This window comes from Primulina huaijiensis, chromosome 17 (assembly GCF_012295235.1).
Source record: "Primulina huaijiensis isolate GDHJ02 chromosome 17, ASM1229523v2, whole genome shotgun sequence".
Taxonomy (NCBI): Eukaryota; Viridiplantae; Streptophyta; class Magnoliopsida; order Lamiales; family Gesneriaceae; genus Primulina; species Primulina huaijiensis.
Window position 1 is genome coordinate 16,302,266 of NC_133322.1, and position 19,261 is coordinate 16,321,526.

General features: G+C 35.5%; 2 protein-coding genes and 1 long non-coding RNA gene across 5 annotated transcripts; 2 read left to right on the forward strand and 1 right to left on the reverse strand.

Moving 5' to 3' along the window:
• Nucleotides 1-586: 586 nt before the first annotated feature.
• Nucleotides 587-7,782, forward strand: LOC140962779 (phosphatidate phosphatase PAH1-like). 3 transcript variants are annotated; one of them, XM_073421779.1, is made up of 12 exons: nt 587-713; nt 836-1,079; nt 1,432-2,879; nt 3,283-3,875; nt 3,976-4,049; nt 4,431-4,515; nt 5,278-5,364; nt 6,487-6,559; nt 6,989-7,032; nt 7,109-7,237; nt 7,333-7,431; nt 7,508-7,782. In XM_073421779.1, exons 3-12 carry the CDS (start codon nt 1,448-1,450, stop codon nt 7,565-7,567), a joined length of 2,676 nt encoding a protein of 891 aa, XP_073277880.1. In that variant the 5' UTR covers nt 587-713; nt 836-1,079; nt 1,432-1,447; the 3' UTR covers nt 7,568-7,782. The 3 variants fall into 3 exon arrangements, with proteins under 3 accessions (XP_073277880.1, XP_073277878.1, XP_073277879.1); XM_073421777.1 differs by having other exon boundaries at nt 589-713; nt 1,288-2,879; XM_073421778.1 differs by lacking the exons at nt 587-713; nt 836-1,079 and having other exon boundaries at nt 1,108-2,879.
• A 3,942-nt stretch (nt 7,783-11,724) lies between these two features.
• Nucleotides 11,725-12,196, forward strand: LOC140962246 (uncharacterized). The gene is made up of 3 exons (XR_012172507.1): nt 11,725-11,798; nt 11,877-11,969; nt 12,064-12,196. It is a non-coding gene; the product is annotated as an uncharacterized lncRNA (long non-coding RNA).
• Nucleotides 12,197-16,006: 3,810 nt separating this feature from the next.
• Nucleotides 16,007-16,373, reverse strand: LOC140962248 (dolichyl-diphosphooligosaccharide--protein glycosyltransferase subunit 4A). Its single transcript, XM_073421097.1, has one exon. It carries the CDS (start codon nt 16,371-16,373, stop codon nt 16,260-16,262), a length of 114 nt encoding a protein of 37 aa, XP_073277198.1. The 3' UTR covers nt 16,007-16,259.
• Between the last annotated feature and the right edge of the window lie 2,888 nt (nt 16,374-19,261).

Consider the following 19,261-nt stretch of genomic DNA (forward strand, 5'->3'; position numbering starts at 1 on the left):
GTGTGTTCGTTCTGGTTCGAGCTCGATCCAAATAGCGTAAACTGGACCAAAAATATCGGTCAATCTTTCAATAAAAATTGGTTCTTGTGTTTGTTCTGGGCGAGTCCAAGTTTTACTAAAGCTGATATAATAAAACGTAAGTGCGATTTCAAAAATCGTCCAACAAATTTTTGGAAATCTCTGGGTTGAGTGTTTATGAATCCAAAACACGACCCAGATTCATGCCAACTCGACCCCACCCACAACTATACAAATTTTGCAACATTTTTGTACGAAACATAAAACGTAAGTGCAACTTATGTTTCTCTCGATCGGATTTTGATATCTAAGTCGCATTTTGATGATCGTGACCCAGATAACAAAACACTTCTTAAGTGCCAGGTTTCAAGTAATTGGAGCGTCAAGTTTTATAACATTACTCAGTTTTAAAAAAAAATAAAAATCTATCGTAACAATAACAACAAATTGAAAAGTTTGAGATTTATACCAATACATAATCCGTCACGGTCTTCTCGTCAAACCCAATCTCGAAAAATTTCTCTTCCTGATTCTGGATGCAATGAGTTTGTCGTGGACTCAACATTGATGGTTCGTGGAGATGGTTTGTATGTATAAAAGAGACACATTTGAGGGAGAATGGTGATGGAACTGGTGAAGTTGAAGAACAAACCGCATATTGTGCTGGAACGGGATGGAATAAAAGAAGAGGAAAGGTAAAATTTGTCCATTCTATAGTTTTGATTAAATTAAATTTTAAATATTATTTTGATTAAATTTAGTTTTAATTGTCACTAATTGTATTGTTTTGGTTAAGCTGAATTTTAATTATTGCCAGCCAAAGCATAAATTACACACGCTCGTATGGATTCCCGATTTCCTCATTTCCCCTGGTTTCAACCCATCACCAACCTCAAGAGAGAGAAAATGAACACACCACCAGAAAATTAATATTCTGCGAATCTTCCTTGGGTTGAAGGCCGACGACTGAGCGCAGTTTCTTGAGCTCTAAATCGTGTTTTGATTGATTTCTCAATCTTCCGAGAACGAATATATTTCTTGGACCTTTGCCAAATTATCGGGTATGTAAAAAATTTTATGTTTCTTGCATTTTTAATTGTGTATTTAAGTGGATTCTTGAATTTTGTCTGGATTTGGTTTATTTCGTGAATTCTTGAGGTAAAGTGGCGATCTTTATTGGTTTTAGTGGATATAATTTGATATTGGGATTATATTCGAAACATTAGGGAGAGATCATTTGATTTATTGTGGTGAAAATCTTGCCTGCAGATGCCTTGAAGTGAAAATAAATCAGAATTCTGTTTTTTCAGTATTGTCCGATGATGGAATGGATTTGGGTTGATTTTTTAAGGTTCTTCAATTGATACGAGATATACAAAGTGAGTTTGGAAATTTTGGGTTTTTTTTTTATAGTTTCAGAGAGGGAAAAATGAATGTGGTGGTTAAAGTTGGTAGTATTATCACCCAAGGAATGTACTCTGTTGCCACCCCATTTCATCCATTTGGTGGGGCGGTGGACATAATTGTTGTCAAGCAGCATGACGGAACCTTTAGGAGTACGCCTTGGTATGTGCGATTCGGTAAGTTTCAGGGTGTTCTTAAGGGGGCTGAGAAGATAGTTCGAATAGAAGTTAATGGTGTTGAAGCTAATTTCCATATGTATCTTGATAACTCTGGTGAAGCTTATTTTGTTCGAGAAGTTGATCTAGAGAAGGATGATAATGAGGGTTGTAAGGACTCAGCCGAACTTGAAGCCAGCATTAATGTTAATGATGAAGTGAAAGGAAGTGAATTACAGAGATCGGAGGCTAATGAGCATAATGATGGTGGGGTAGAGGTGCGAGATGAACGTGTTACCCTTGGCATGGACCGGTTAGAGAGGGCTGATTCTGATGTGGAGAGAATATTTTACGAGTTTCAAGATGATAAATCTTCTCTGGAGGATTCGGTCGAGTTTTCTGAATATGGTTCTGGTAGATTTGACAATTTAGGGGACATGGAACATGTGTTAGAATCACAGGATTCAAATTCAGAGGTCATTTTGGTGAGTGTTGATGGACATATATTGACAGCGCCTATATCATTATCGGAGAGGAATGCCGAAAATGTGCAACTAAGCACGCCTCAATTTCACCTTGGCCCAGGTGAGGGGACTGATGATTACAACAGAGGTGAAGTTTCTTGGCCTTCTGATTTATTGAATGAAATTGATGCCTCTCATAAAGTTACCACCATAAATATACACGAAGCAGATAATGGGACTTTGTCTTTGTCTTCTGTACCACATTTAGAAACTTGTAACTTAGATCAAGAGCATCCATATAGTGAACAAGGAACTCCAGACTCCGGTCATCTGGACAGAGAACATAGTATTGACAGCAGTTCCGATATTGCTTCTAAACCATTTAATAGGAATGAAGTTTTTAAAAGCTGCATGGAGCTTCAGGAATTGGCATCTCAGTCTACTGATGAGGATGAAGAACATAAGAATTCTTTGTTAGAAGTTCTTGACAAGTCTCCTCGAAGTCCTCTGGTAAATGGTGAATCTGAAGAGGGAAAAGAAGAAATATCAAGAAACAACGATGGACTATTCCCCCAAGATTCTGAATTTCCTAGCAGTACCCTTTTAACAGAGTTGAAGTTTAAACCTAAATCCCACGAAAGAGAAACTTCTGATACAGAATATGACGGTTCAGTTAGACTGGCGGTCCAGTGTGATAACAATGATCCAGAATTGCCGATACAAGCGGATGTAGATCTAGCATCCATGAGAATGCATAGTGGTGAGGGAGCTCCTGCTTCTGAAGAAGAACGTATTAAAATTGAGCACCTTGAACTTCTCACTGGAGCTTCTATTAAAGGTATTAAAACAGACGTATATGCAATGCATGTTATTTTGTTGTAACAATAAAGGTTGATTCTATGTGCTATTTGTTGAATTTTTATATAATAGAAATGTAGGTATGAGAAAAACCCACAAAACTCATGATTTACATACCTCGGCCATGAAGGTCAACATTATGGCCCAATGTCCAGAAGGCTAGAACTCTATTAATCTTTCATAGTTTGCACCACGTAGTCTCTCTATGTAACTGAAAATATATTGGGATAAATATGTTTTCAAATCTTTCTTATAACATATCTAGGATAACATCATATAAGAAATTTATCCAAATCTTTTACAATATTCAATTTGATTAAAGTATATTATTTGATTTCTGGACAATATTAATACTGTTTCTCATGTTTATTAATTGTCAACAGGGCTGGAGATATCTCTTTGTGGAAACTTGCTTCATACTGGAATGGGTTCACGTGCAGCAGAAGATGTCTTTCATGCGAACCGCGTATCACTGGAGGAATTTAAGTTTTCTGCCTCTTCGATTTTGGAGAATGAAAACTTAATCTTAAGAATACAAGGGAAGTACTTAAAATGGGAAAAAGCAGCACATATCATTCTTGGTATAGCCGCTTTTGGTTTGAGTCTTCCTATTAAGCCACAAGATGTTATCCCTGTGAAAAAAGAAACACCAGAATCGAAGGAAGATGATTCCGATATGACTTCAACTCCATCACGAAGATGGAGGCTCTGGCCAATCCCATTTAGGAGAGTGAAAACACTTGAGCATACGGGTAGTTACTCATCAAACGAAGAAGTATTTGTCAATTCTGGATCAGTCTCACAAAGCCAACCTGAAGAACCAAGTTCGACAATCCATACAGTCACAGAGCCTACACGAAAGCAAATTATTAGGACCAATGTCCCCACAATTGATCAAATAGCATCGTTGAATCTCAAAGAGGGGCAGAATATGGTTAGTTTCATTTTCTCGACTCGAGTTCTTGGGTCCCAAAAGGTTCGTAATATGTTACCTGGTCGGTATTTGTGCTTAGATTGGTTAATTATTTAGAGTTGGGAAAGACTATACTCATCTTTACTCATACTTTCTGGAACAGGTTGAAGCTCATATATACCTGTGGAAGTGGAATACAAGAATTGTAATTTCTGATGTTGATGGGACAATTACCAGGTAAATCGTAATTCATTTTTACAATGAATTAACTTGTGATGTGCCCTATAATTTTTTTTCTTTCGACGTAACCGAAATGTTATTTGAAAATAGTTTACCAATTCAATTATATGTAGTTTATTGTTCTGTTATGTGTGTGGTTCCATGCCTAGGGACCTGATATTCTGTCTTTAGATTATGGTGATTATCTCTTTATATCGATGAAAATAAGTTGTGGTTGATATGAATTATGATCGAAAATATTTTCTATGACTATGTCACAATAAAATCATATCAAGTATTCAAGTCTATATCAGCAATCATAATACTAACAAATTTGATTTTAGATTATGCTATTTGATTTCTAATAGGACCTATTATGTCTTGTATCCTTGTGTCTAGGTCTGATGTTCTCGGTCAGTTTATGCCTTTGGTGGGAAGGGACTGGACTCATTCTGGAATAGCTCGTCTTTTTTCAGCTATAAAGGTAATGTTTTCTAATTTATTTTTTCAAGCTGATTGGAAATCATATACTCATATATTATTTTTCACGGCCTTAATCCATGCCAAAACATCTTTATGAATCTCATAGTTGATCTCTGAAAATACTTAAAAATATTGAACTGTGCAATTAACTTTTCATCGGAAAAAAAATGCAATAAAGATATGCAAATGCTGATTGTGTGAATGCTTGATGTAAGACATTCATTTATGGATTTCGAGCCAAAGAATCAAAATCTGAGTCCGACAAGTTGCAACTTTTTTTTATCTGATGCAACCTGCATATTTTTCATTTTTCAAGATCTCTCTGGTTTTTCTGTTCATCTGAATTTCTTGTTTATTGTAAAGCTAATGGCAGGACCATAACACAATGCATGTGTATAAACTAGGGTGATTTTAAGTAAATACAATTTATTATGGAGTTTTTTTATTTTTTTTACTAAATGTGTGTGTGGATACCAAGATTTCAAAAATTGAATATCACATTTAATACGTATGTCATCCATAACCAATGTACAACCGAATGTCTTTTTCAAATTATAACGTAATCCTTTGTATTTTTTTTGTTTATTTAATTAAAGTTTTTTTTTATATCTATATTTGGTGTACCAGAATTAGTTTCTATATGGCTTCTAATCAACCAATAAGGCCTGATAAAACATCTATCAATGTCTAATCAAAGCAATTAAATTCAACCACTAATAAATAGTGATAGATAAACGATTAATGTTTAATTCATTCGGTGCAGGAGAATGGATACCAGTTGTTATTTTTGAGTGCTCGTGCAATCGTTCAAGCATACTTGACAAAAAGCTTTTTATTCAATCTCAAGCAGGTATGGACTGATCTGACTTCAAGTTTTTGCACTTGTTCTTTAACTATTGAGCACTTGAATAATAAAAAAAGATGGCGGATGGTATCCCTTTTTAGCTAAGTGGTTTAATTACATAAAGTCCTGAAACTTAGTTTTGACGACTGCCCAAAGATACACTTATGACTGTATTCGGTTTGACATATTTGAACTTTATGGATCTAAACTCCTTCATCAAAATCCATCAAATATGTTTTTGGTTACAAGGAAAAAATTTGAAATTAATCTTTCATGGCCAATACTGTTTCGTTTTATCTTTGAGGTTATTTGAAATTCCTTTAGGTTGTATTTTGATTGAAGGATTCGAGCGAATTTGATTTCAAATCCATTTTATTAATTTGGTTCAAACTTCAAAATTAGAAAGAATGATTGAAATTCCTTGTATTGCCGAGATCCTCGAATATATTTTTTACTTCGATTATGCATTTCAAATCTCTTCATCCCAACAAATTCAAGTCCTCTCATCCAAACACAACTTAAGAGTATGTTTGGATTCATATATTTCAAATTCCTTGATTTGGAAGAAAGGATTTGATTTGGGAAATGATTTGAGAAATTGATTTCATACGACATTATCTTGGATGTATCTGAAATTCACCTCAATTTCTATTGAACTTGTTTAACTTGATATAAATTATGTTTGAAATTTACTTGAATTTTGTCGACCCAAACAAACCAAGGAATTAGAAATTCATCAGTCCAAACATAATCTTAAATCATTGTCATTGGAAATCATTTGTTTCTCCATATCATTTCACTCGAAAGCCCTTGCTAAATCTGAACAACATTAAATCAAAGTCATTGGAAATCTAACACTAAGTCCTTCGCTAAATAAGAACCACCTTAAATCAGTGTCAATGGAAATTTTTTTTCCGAATCATTTCACTCTTTATCCCTTGCTATATTCGAACTCAGCCCTGGGTAAATTATAGTTCGTCTACTAAGTCCAAGTTCATCATTGACCCGTTGTTGTCATGGATACCATTTATCATTAATTTTTCATTTTCGATTATCTTTGCACTTCAATAGATGTAATTGCCATCATAACGAGATTTAACCTAGTGAATTTCATTCAAATGCTTGCAGGATGGCAAAAGCTTACCAAATGGACCGGTTGTTATTTCCCCAGATGGCTTATTTCCCTCACTGTTTCGAGAAGGTAGGATCCTTTTTCGTTAGAATCACTTATTTATTCTTTTGCACCTATATTTTATTACTGCATACAATGACAAAAATGTTCTCTTGTGTGAATTTCTTTAATGCATGCCTTGAAAGTGAGACGATAGTAAAACCAAATCTCTTGGTTGGTGGCCTGTTTTGATTCAATTAGCTTCGTATATCTGGGAACCATGCTATCATCGACTGTTGCTGCTTGGACTAAAGGATGTATTATATTTTCTGTATTTTTCTATCGACGTGAAATTAAGGCCATTCCATGGTTGGTTCTCTTGCTAGCATAATAGAATTGGTGAGATTTGTTAAAAACAACAAACAAAACAATAGAGAACTCGTATATGAGAATTTATGTGGAAATGCTTTTTATCCGAATGGGGAATTTACGTGTGACAAACTTTTTACTTGGTGGCAGTAATTAGAAGAGCTCCTCATGAATTCAAGATTGCCTGTTTAGAGGTAAACATAAGTCATCATGATGTATCTTCACAGGCATATGTTTTACCTCGTAATCATACGATCACCAATTTTTCAGGATATTAAGGCTCTATTCCCTTCTGATTATAACCCGTTTTACGCGGGTTTTGGAAACAGAGACACTGATGAGCTTAGTTACCGGAAAATAGGTATTCCAAAGGGCAAGATTTTCATCATCAACCCTAAGGTAGTAACCTTCCCCACTCATTTCTTTGCAAAATAATAGGCAAACTCAACGTACATCTCTCCCTCAACCGTGATTTATTATTCACATCCATGCAGGGCGAAGTGGCCATTAATCATCGTATCGATGTCAAATCATACACTTCATTGCATACATTAGTGAATGACATGTTTCCTCCTGCTTCGATAGTAGAGCAGGTATTATCTTAATCCTTAGGAGGGTAATATGTCCTTGTTAATTTTCGTGAGACGGCCCTTTATCCTTGTTTTGCAGGAAGATTTTAACTCATGGAATTACTGGAAAACACCCTTGCCCGAAATCGAGGGACTGTAGAAGATTTGTTAGAGACGGTGGACATAGTTTTCGGTCCTGATCATCCGTTTCAAACAGCGTTGAATCTCGTGCATCATATATATAAATGAATGAGACGCATCATTCATCTAAATATATGGTACATGAAATGAGATACGGTTGTAAAAACACGATACAAATTGTTTTGATTTCTACGGTAACCGTAGACTTCTATTCATGACCAGTTATTTTCTTCATCTCCACTGGAAGAATATACTGAAACTCACTTATTCTGTGTAAACAGCACATTTTTATGTAACCATGTAAGCCATTGATCGGGATAATAAAACATCTATGAGTAATAAAGCTCTATAATAATAATATTTCCACTTCATTTTGTAGCATTATTATTTTATATATAAAATAGAGTATGAGCAACAATAATGGGAGCGTGGAATAAAATTGATTAAAGGTGTCAATTCGGGTGAGTTAGGTCGGGTTGAGTAATAGTACTATTCAAAAATTGCTCAACCCGAATTCAACTCGAATCCAACTCAATCCGAAAACACTCAACACGAACTTGAATAAACTCAATTAACCCGATTTCGATTTTTTTTTAAATTTTCTTTAAAGAAAATTAAATAATATTAAAAAAATATTAATATTTTAATTTAAACACATAATAACAATATCTCCCTTATATATATATGATTTAAATTTGAAAGTTTAATTGTAGAAAAATAAAATATATTTATTAAATCAAATAAATAATTGTTTAAAAAATAAAAATATTCAAAATAAATATTAAATTATGAAAATTTATGATATAAATATACAATAAATATTTTTTCAGACATAAAATATTTATTAATTATATTTTTTAAAAAAAAAATTAAAATTTTCGGGTTAACTCGGGTCAACCCGGATTGACCCGAACCCAACCAACCCGATCAATTTTTTCGGGTCATCTATCGGATCCAACCTGATATGACCGGAACCCGAAAACCCCAAACCCAAACTTGAGTTTTTTTTCGGGTTGAATCGTGTCGGGTTAGTGGGTCGTGTCTGATTTTGACATCCCTAAAATTGGTCCAAGTTGATTTTTATTTTTATTATTTTTTATTAATAGGATCTAAGTTGATTTATTCGTTCCAAAGTTAAAAAAATTGTTCCAAATGTTTATCTTGTTAGGACCGAGAACAAGTTTAGATGACGATGAATAAATTTATAACAATCAAATTTCATAAATCAAATTGTGTTAGCCGTTTGAAATAATTTTCCAATCAAATTAAATGATTCAAGCAGTTAAAGTGTAGAAACAACTTCAAACACAAAGTGAACAAAGTATACAAAGAATATCATATAAGTTACTGAAAATGACTGAAAAGAAATAGAGTCTAGAATTTGTTTATGGAAGTTCAAAGACAAATCTTCTACGTCTCTTTTTCTTTTGTTTACAAAAAGATTTCACTAGAAGATTTGATTATTACAACCCTTGTATAAAACTCACTTTAGCTTAGTTCAACTATTTGAGGTGAAACTCCTACCAACTACATAACAATATCAATATGTTCAAAAATTAGGTTTTATGACAGTTACAACTTTCTCACTACACAATTTAGCTCAAGTAAACATAATAGGAGTGAGAATAATAGAAGTGCAAGTCATTGTAAATCGATCTAGTAGGCTTTAAACGTGTGCATATCAACTTGTGATAGAACTTTGAAAGATGTTGATAATGATTCAAGAAATTCTCGTAAGGATGCAGAAATTCAGTGTGTCAGCTGTCAAAATTTCCAATTCATTTCACTTTTAGAGATAATGGCTCTAATGCTAATAAATATGAACGGTACTCACAAATGCACTAGATGTCCGACAAGTCAGCAGAGAATTTTATGTGTCCTTATCGTCTTTCCAGATGTAGTACTGGATAAATAATTTTCCTTGATTACTACCTAGATATGGTAATCAACAGATTTATTTGATTATGTTGTGGAGAGAAATGTTTGTGCTTGCTAATCTGAATAAAATTAAACTCTGAGATATATGTTTGCTGTATGTATAGGATGTTTTCAGATCAGTTCAATTATCATCTCGATTGTTCTAACTTATTCAACTCAATATATCCTTAACTTCTATAGAAGATCGGATCAATATCATTTTGTTCTTAAGCTTATGAGTCCACTACTTATTCAGATAAGTTCAATTAAATGGTTGCTTAACTGATTAGTCTTCTTTATCCGATCATTTCAATTCAGTGTTCATCAGTTCAATATTCTTTATGTCCATCAGTTTAGTCTTAGCAGATCAGATAAATTTGTAATCACCAAAACTAAGTCCAAATTTTATCTTTAACAATTTTCTTCTTTTTAATGATGACAAAACTAATTAAAGAGACATATATTAAAATAAGATTTTTTTTATAGATAATCAGAGGCATAAAAAAAACTATCTTCTGAAAGTTTGATGCGAAGAACGACTTGGCCTATAACTACCCAATCCTAAACTGTTATGACCACCACTTGAGTTGTCCTGACTACTAGAACCACCACCAAGCGGCTTCTTGTGCTGAGAAGGATAAGGATGAGGATGAGGATGAGGAGGTGCTGATTTCGGCTTTTCTTTGGGCTTTTCCCTTTTCTTTGGCCTGAGGAAAATCAACAACTTCAAAGAGTTGTTTGCCAATGGTTTCAATATGATTGGATAAGGTGGCCTCAATTTTATCAATTTTGCTGATCAGATTTCTTGTGGTACTCAAATTTGTTGCCCTTTATCTGCTTGAAATGAAGGTTAACAACTCTCAGTACTTCAGTAATCTGAGAGTTGACCGTTGTTTTGAAGAGCTCCAGATCAAATGAAGAAGGCAATTGATCATCTCAGAGTTTGGTGATCTTAGTTGACAGATAAGTGAGAGTATGATTCATTGTTTTCCAAACCACGGACATTCATATCTCCAAGATTTGTGTTGATCTGTTCTGGCTCGAGCTGATAGGGAGGAGAGGCGGCAGTGAATATTTAGGCAGTTCAAGATCCATTAGATGTTTTTATGCACTGATTTTCATATCAGTTTGTTCCTTAACATGAAATTCCTGGGAGTGGGGCGGGTGATCTGATTGATTCAGACTATCAAAAAATGCATCAAGAGAAGTCTCTTGGGGAGGAGGAGAGCTGATCTGGTGTTCTGATTATTGGTTAGGCGTAGGAGTTGGAGTCGATAGATCTTCAGCAATCTCTGCTTTTTCAGTCGGATGAGGAGGAGAGGAAGAATTAACTATAGACTCAGTTGGCTCAAGGGAAGAGATCTGAGCCATTTCAGGTACTTCAATGTTATCCATGGAGATTGGGATCTTAGTAGCAATAGTGAGTGGCCTTTCAGGAAGCTTGTCTAGTGAAGTTGGATCAAAACCGATTGAAACAGCTGCAAATTTTAAAGGATTTTATATATGCAGCTTGCATGGATGGATATACAGATAAAATATGTCATTGTTGGATAAAAACGTAAAATATTATTAAAATAAATATTTTTTTACATAAAAGTCAATAAAGCCTAACCCACAAGTTGGCTAGTTGTGCACTTACTCTAATAGGCACATCTATTCACTGGAACATCATAGTTCTTTGCTGATCATTTCGAGGTTTTGCCTAACTATTCACTTATTTGCAGCCTACTACCGTGGAGCAATGGGTATATTGCTGGTGTATGATGTGACTGATGAGTCATCTTTTAACAGTATGTACTTGCCATTCTTACTATCCTTCTGTTGTATTCTTTTTGCGACATTCATTAATGTTTTCCACATTTTGTATTTCTTTGTGTAGTTTATGTTCTATCTGGTCAAAATTGACTTGATCCAGTTTTAGACATCAGGAATTGGATCAGAAACATTGAACAACATGCCTCAGACAATGTCAACAAGATATTAGTCGGCAACAAGGCTGATATGGATGAAAGCAAAAGAGTCTCTCTCTCACTCTCATGCCCACCAGCAACAATATAAATGCTAAAACATATGTGTGCATGACTATTCGTATATTTCATGTTTTTGTTTGCACATTACTCCCATGGGTACATTGATTTTGGCAATCAAAGCTAACTCCGAAGTCCTAATCAGTAAATCTTAAATGGTAATGCAAAGCCATACATATAAAGCTGCACGAACTGATCTTTTGCTTGTATCTATTATAATCTGACATGATGGACCTTTTGCAGGCTGTTCCGACATCCAGGAGCCAGGCACTCGCTGATGAATGTGGAATCAAATTCTTTGAAACAGTAAGTGGCACCCACCCATTGCTTGTGCTTGAATTTTCACTCTGAATTATTCTATCAAAATAACATCATGTCGAATAGAGTGCTAAAACAAACATGAACGCGGAGGAGGTTTTCTTCTCGATCTCCAGGGATATAAAGCAGAGACTCGCTGAAACCGATTCAAAGGCTGAGGTATCGATTGCTATATATACTTTATTAGTGAATTGGTGTATATGTTTGTTCATACATGTTCAAAACGATCGAATGCATTCTTGCTTAAATGCAGCCTCAGACCATAAGGATCACCCAACCTGAGCAGGGAGCAGGGGCTGCCCAATCTGCTCAAAAATCAGCTTGCTGTGGTTCTTGAGCGAGCGGACCGATCTTTGTTATGGAAAATATCAGTAGGGTTTGTATTGCTATTCGTCATTATTTTTAGATGTTCTGCAATAATGTTTTTTTGGCAGATCTTTATTTGTAGAATTATTTATTGGTATACAAAGTCTTTTCTCTGAACTTAATTCATTGGGTTGTATTTGACAAATGTTTTGTTTTTTTTTTAAATTTCTTTTACTTGCCTTCTTGTTTCTAACTAAAGATCCAATCTGAGGACCAAGCCTTCAATTTTTTTTTTTTTGAAATGAAGCCTTCAATTTCTTGAATGGCTATGCTTTTTGATAATTTAATTTATTATTATTCCGTAAAATTAAACATTGCAAATTAACTGAAATGATTGTGATTGGAATGTCGTCGTTTAAATTAAAAAAAAGTAAAAATTTGTACAATTTTTCGAAAAAAAATTATGTTCAGTCATCATTTTCTTGAAACCATGGTGGTGGAAAACTGATAATGCAAATTATATGTGATGTGGAATATAATGTTAAAATGGAGTATAATTTGCCAGTGACAAGAACTTCTCTAGTGTATGGCAGCAATGGCGTAATCGAAATCGGGTGATTTGTGAATTTGATATGATATTACATGAATGCCCATCAAGTGATCAGGTCCAAACCAGGCTTTGGCCCTCGGTTCATTTCTAACCAAGGTCTATTTCTAACCAAGGTAGGTGGCACGATGGACTTCATGTGCTCTCCTATAAGTATCAGGTTTGAGAGCCTAATTAATTTATTTTCTATATTGACTTTCAGCAGCATCTTTAGCTGCTCTCTCATTTTTATCCTCGATACCTGAATTGAGCATCGGAGGGGCAACGCGGGACACTCTCTCGGCCCCTTTTTAACGGCTGCTTTATGATTTTAGGCCTAGAGTAGGTCCGAAGTCTGAATTCGTGCTAGTCTCATCTATCGGAATTGAATCTTATATTTCTAGTGAGTATCACTTGCGCCTTCTGTGGGAAACATTAGAGCTAGGACGTAGAGATGGTAGGCCGGAAAGATAGCAGAAGAACTAAATCAGTGTCATCACGTCCCCAGACGAGACATGAACAACCTCGTCCTAATGAGAACGTGGGGAACTTGACCTAGGAATAGTTAGGCCAATTCATTACCAAAACAGTAGAGGATGCCATGAAGAAGAATCAAGAAATCATGTTTGTTGAAGATCATGATCTTCAACAAGAGCGAGAGGAGACTGCTGAAGGCCATCGGAGTAGGGTCGAACGCACGCAGCCCTCCCAAATGGGGAGAATCTTGATATAGATGAGATGTGCAAGAAGATAAGAATGTTAAGACAGCAGTTGGGAAATAGAGCTCCAACGCCAAAAAGAGAAAGTCCTTTTTCTCTGATCATTTTAGAAGAAGAGCTTCCCGCAAGTTTTCTACAATCAAGCGTAGGAGAATACACGGTCGTATTGAACCTAAAGAACACTTGGAAAGATTTGAGAATGCGGCGTAGTTGTATCAGTACTCAGATGAAGTTAGGTGCAGGGTGGTTCTAGGTACGTTGGTGAGATCAGCTCAACAATGGTTTAATACGCTGCAACCCAACTCCTATGGTCTTTCGAGGATTTTTCTATGACTTTCTTACAACGGTTTGCTAGCAGCAAGAGGTACCAAAAAAATTACCTAAGCTTGTTCGTGATGAAGCATCAAAAAAGTGAAACTTTGCGAGAATTTATCCAGTGTTTCAACTATGCAGCGCTGGAAATACCGACTGCTACCCCTTGATATTATGATAAGTACCTTTACCCAAAGACTAAGAGAAGGGGAATTCTTCAAGTCATTAGTCAAGAAACCTCTATTGAGCTGTGATGATCTTTTAGCTCGGACAGAAAGATACGTGAATTTGGAAAATGCACGACGACACAAGAAGATGGAGCAGCGACCTGGAGGAAGTAGGGTTGATGGGATGGAGAGAGAGGGTAGGAAGAGAGGTGTGGGTGAGGGAGAGAAGGATAAGATTAGAGGTAAATGCCAATTCTCATCCTATATTCTTTTAAATAGGAATCGAGATAAAGTGATGGAAGTGAGGGAAACAGAAGGGAGGTGGAAAATTCGGAGATGGTTGAAAATGATGCTAGATTGCCTCCACTTGATATGCGAGTGGGAGCCTCATCCGAGAGTCGCCCGAGGTCTCGCCCGTCCCCTAGGCGAGGCCGGGGCCCTCCATGGATAAACCACAGGGTAGGAGAGCCGAGAAGAGAGTGGCAAGGTCAAATTGCCCCTCGGAAGCCTATCGATCTAAAGGGGAGAATGAACGAGGACAATCCTCCTACGAGAGAAATGATTCATATGATCTCGGTGGATGCTATTGATGGAGACTCCGGACGAGTTCGCTCAAAAAACACACAGAAGAAGGTTGGAAAACTTCGAGACATTGACTAGAAGTTTGAATACACTTAAAATAAACTCTTGTAAACACCACCATAATAAGATAGTGTTTGGAAAAAATAAACTTTTGTAAACACTGTCATAATAAGATACTATTTGTAAATATTATTAAAAAAAAAAAGTGAATAAACCTTTATCTTACAAATTTGCAAAACTTTAAAAAAGAAAAATCCATAATCAATTTTGAAGCATTTGCAACGCCACCGAAGTAATACTAGTGTACGAAAATCAAGAAGTGATGAAGGAGATGAGATTCTTTGTGGTGATTAAAACGTGGGTTTAAAATTTCTTTGAACAGTTTTACACCGACACTCGCTCAATGTTATAAGTTTACTTTGATATTCTATAATTTCTCCAAAAAATTTAACAATTTTGGTTTAGCTTATTTATATTTTGTAAACGTTCTAACCAAGAAACAAAGTTTTGATTTAAAACGATCAAATATGAATAAAAAAATTTACATAATTCCACTACCACATAACAGGTTGTTATCATTTTGCCAGCAAAAAAAGATTTGAACCACCCCCGTACTGTTTGGTGCCGACTGTCATAATTTGTCCTATGACAATGGCTGACACTAAAAACCTATGTTCTATAGCACAAACTGGATTTTATTGGAGTCATAATAATCAGCCACTATCAAATTTTCTTGAAGTTGAAAACAAAGAAACCTTGAACACCTTGTTTGCAGACTCAAAGTTCCTGCCACGTGCAGTCTCACTGGAGTCCAATCTCTGGTATTTACCTTTTGGTATTTTTTTCTACCAGAGGGTGGTTATTTCTTTTGTTCAATATAGCGGATATGCTGCACTTCATCGCCTAAAATTTTCTAACTTCTTTCACAACTACCAAAAAGATACCATCATTCCACTAGGAATAAATTCCAGGAACGATCAAGAGTGAACTAAAAATTGTCCAGGAAACTTTAAGCTATTCACTTTGATGCATAGAAAGGATGGTTCTATTAAATCCAAGACAGACTCTCATGAGTAGGCAAGCCCATATATGGGAACTTCCTGGACCCCGAGGCGCGCAAGGCACAAAATCCAGAAATTTACATGGTTTGATTACAGAAGATGAAAAGTTACAGGGGATAACAAAAGACGAAGAGGAAAGATGATGGAAATAACAAAGAGCTTGGAGGAGCTATGCATCAGTTTTTTTCAGAAAAGAATAGTTGAAACTAATGGAACGTCTATGAAGTATATTGGAGTGAAAGTGTGGTAACGAGAAAACATCCATATTGGTACGGTTTTTCAATATATATATTTTAATAAAGGATAAAACAAGTAAAACAACAGTATGAAACTACACAATTGACATCTTCTGACTGATTTGGAATGTTACTGTTCAACCATAGATACTGACTCCTTGTGCTATAAGATATATACAAATCAGATTGACAGGCATAAACAGGAAATAACCTGTACTTGATAAAAGTAAAAGAACAATGAAAAGCATCATATAACCAAAAGAAGAAAAAGGAAAGTAGGACAGTGTAAGAGGCCACAAACGTTATTGCAGTCTTGCCGTCATATAAGATTAACCACGGATTGATAGTACGTAAAATGATCCTGCTAAAGGTCCAACTACATCAAAAGTATATTCATCAATGAAGTTACTTGAAAAACCAGAACTGATGACAGACACTTGTACTATTGCATGGTCTACAAAAAGTACTGAAAGAAACTCTTCAGTTGCCTTCATATTTCGGATCAGCCATCACGAAATGATAAGCAATCACCAGCACAAATATAAAGATACCAAGAAAGTTTGCAAAGAATCCCAGATCATTATCATCAATCATCTGTAACAATGATTGCAAAAACAAGCTCAGCATAGTAGATACTCAGAAAGCATCATAAGATTTCATAAATGGTTATCCAAAATTCAAAGAAAAAGTATAGCAATTCTCAACAAGTGATGTGAACTTGATCGGGCATGATGTGGTCACGCTCGGAAGAGATTTCAAGAAATTTTGTTCTCTAATAATTGAAGATGAAGTATCGAGCACATTCAAATGATCAAAGGAGTTCAAGGGAGCACCTCGTGGAATCGTTCCGGGCAACATTGACAGCCCCAGCAGTGCCATCGCTCATTTTCGAGGCGCCACAGTGCAGTTTTGTATCACAGGAGCTGCTGAGGCAGCAAGGCACGTGCAGCTGGGCGACACCACACGAGCACCTGTGCGCCCCAGCCCGCACCAGCATGCGCACAAGACGCACGCTGCGAAGCATATTAATTTCTGAAACATAGTTTTCGAGTTTCTTTTATTTTTGGAACTTTGTTTTACATATATGGATTGAATTTTGCACGAAAAAACATAACTTTGATCATATTTTTCAGAATACATTGAAGCTTTGACTTTGCTTCACATTTTTGTGTGTTCCTAAAATCAAACTTATCAAAGTTTAATTACTTTGTGGCGTTTGTCGATTGTTCTTCACGAAAATTGTCAAAAGACAAGTTCTTTGAAGGTTCCCTTGAGATCAATTGTTCGTATTTGTGTTATTTGTTACTAAACTTCATAGTTTAGGGGTGAATACACGGTACTTGTTTCAAATATTGAATGAGTTTCTAAAAAAATCTTTTTATTCACTGAATTGTGGGCGCGACTACGTCAAGTTCGTGTTTGCTTTTCATGCGTAAAAAGATTAATATCATTTGGTACCATATCCCAGGTTCCTCTGATTCAAGTAATGATACCTTGTGTATCATTTGGTAATCAGAGCAAGGTTTTGAGACAAGTAAGTTATTCCCGGTGTAAGCTTTAAAATTTCAAATATTCCTTGGCTTATTGTTGTTCCTAGAATCATAAGCATTCTACAAAATTCTTGTGTTTGATTTTCTTTTGTTTTGGCGATTTTTGATCGTATTGAGATTCGTTGTTCTCATTAATCGTAAAAAAAATGAAAAATATTTTTTGACAAAAAAAGTCATTTGATTTTAAAAAAGAAAGATTTCGAACCCAAAAAAAAGGCCAATCAATACAAAACAAAATTAAAATAGAAGAAAGAGTGATTCGAATTTTCTTGCTTGCACATTAGCTACAAAAAAAAATTTCTTTTAACGTGTTTGAGTAATATTCAGGTCTTTCAGATTTATTGTTTTTGTGCAGTCCAAGTGAGTTAGTTTTCAAGTGTCGTGACGCTTTAACATGTAAGGTTGATGCACACAAGCTACAAAACATAAGTACCATTTCTACAAAATTCTCAATTTTGAGTTGAATTACTTGAGTGCGAGTGTTTTATTCCTTGGAGTGACGTGTGAGGTATTTGTAGTAGATAAAAAAATGTTAGTGACTTTTTTTGAAGTGACTAGTGAGAATTTTGGATGAGAAACATACTCATGTTATTTTCTACTAACTTTTCTTGCAGTTACAACCACAGTTGTTAAAAGCGCTCGCCTCGCTCGCTTAAGCGCAAAGCGAGGCGACCTGAATGGTTTCGGGACAATCCGAAGCGCATCATGGTGAATGAAGCGCGCACGCTTCGCTTGTGAGAGTTGGGCAATCTCTTGTGCGCTTCATAGAAGCCGCACAATTTTTTTTTTTTACCCTGCCCAAGTTCAGTGTTTAGACCAAGTCCAGCATCCAAATTTAAGCCCAGCCCATCTGCATACTTAAAATCTCTCAACAGATCACCTCAGACCATCTCTACTCTGCGGCTCTACATCTACTCTGTGTCTCTACCTCTGCCTCGCCGCTCCGCCGTGCCACCGTGTTCCCTTCTCATTTGTTACCTAAAAATTGGTAAACCCTAATTTTAGGAATTTCTGTAAAAATTTAAAATTTTTTTTTTATTTTTAATAATATAATGGTGATTGGTATTTATATTTTAGTATTTAATCATGTCAAACACAACTTTTCCATCAAATCGAAAGGATATTGTTTGAGATTATGCAACACCTCCGGATCCTAAAAATCCAAATATTGTATGCTGTTTTTGTGGTAAAATAACAAATGGTGGGATTTATCGGCACAAGCTACATTTAGTTGGGGGCAATAAAAATGTGAAAGTTTTTCCGAAATGTCCAGAACATGTTAAGGAAGAAATTAAAGAGTTCATGCAAAAAAAAATAGTGTTTTAAACAATCAAATGGATGATATTCCTCTTTAGATGATATTGTTGATTTGGAAGAAGAAGATGAAGATGAAGATGATATTCAAACTAAAATGAAAGGGAAACGACCAACATCCGGTTCAAGTATCCCTCCTACGGTGCAGGGTAAAAAGTGTAAACTAGCAGCGCCTATTGATCTTTATTTTGTGAAAGATGTAGAATAAATTGTCAGACAGAGACGTGCGAAAAATAAAGGTCAGTATGATAAAAATAAGAAGAAATTAAGAGAAGATACTATTCAGAAATTTGCTACGTGGATGTATGATGTCGGAATTCTTTTTAATGCTGTTAAATATGATTCTTTGCAACCCTGTATTGATGCTATTGGGACTTTTGGAGTGGGAATTAACCTCCAACATATCATGCAGTAAGAGTTAAGTATTTGAAGAAGGAGTTGACAAATACGAACCTACTTCTCAAATCACACGAAGAAGATCATACTAGGTATGGTTGTACAATCATGGCAGATAGGTGAACAGACAAAAAAAGTAGAACTCTTATAAATTTTTTAGTAAGTGGTCATAAAGGAAGCATATTTGTTGAATCAGTGGATGCTTCAAGTTATTCTCACACT

What these genes read in the sequence shown, in the direction of transcription:
- LOC140962248 (XM_073421097.1), bottom strand. Translation starts at nt 16,373, where the DNA reads ATGATTGATGATAATGATCTGGGATTCTTTGCAAACTTTCTTGGTATC.
- LOC140962779 (XM_073421779.1), top strand. Translation starts at nt 1,448, where the DNA reads ATGAATGTGGTGGTTAAAGTTGGTAGTATTATCACCCAAGGAATGTAC. An exon ending in TTTTATTCAATCTCAAGCAG is followed by an intron (nt 5,365 to 6,486) that starts GTATGGACTGAT and finishes AAATGCTTGCAG; the next exon opens with GATGGCAAAAGCTTACCAAA. An exon ending in CTGCTTCGATAGTAGAGCAG is followed by an intron (nt 7,432 to 7,507) that starts GTATTATCTTAA and finishes CTTGTTTTGCAG; the next exon opens with GAAGATTTTAACTCATGGAA.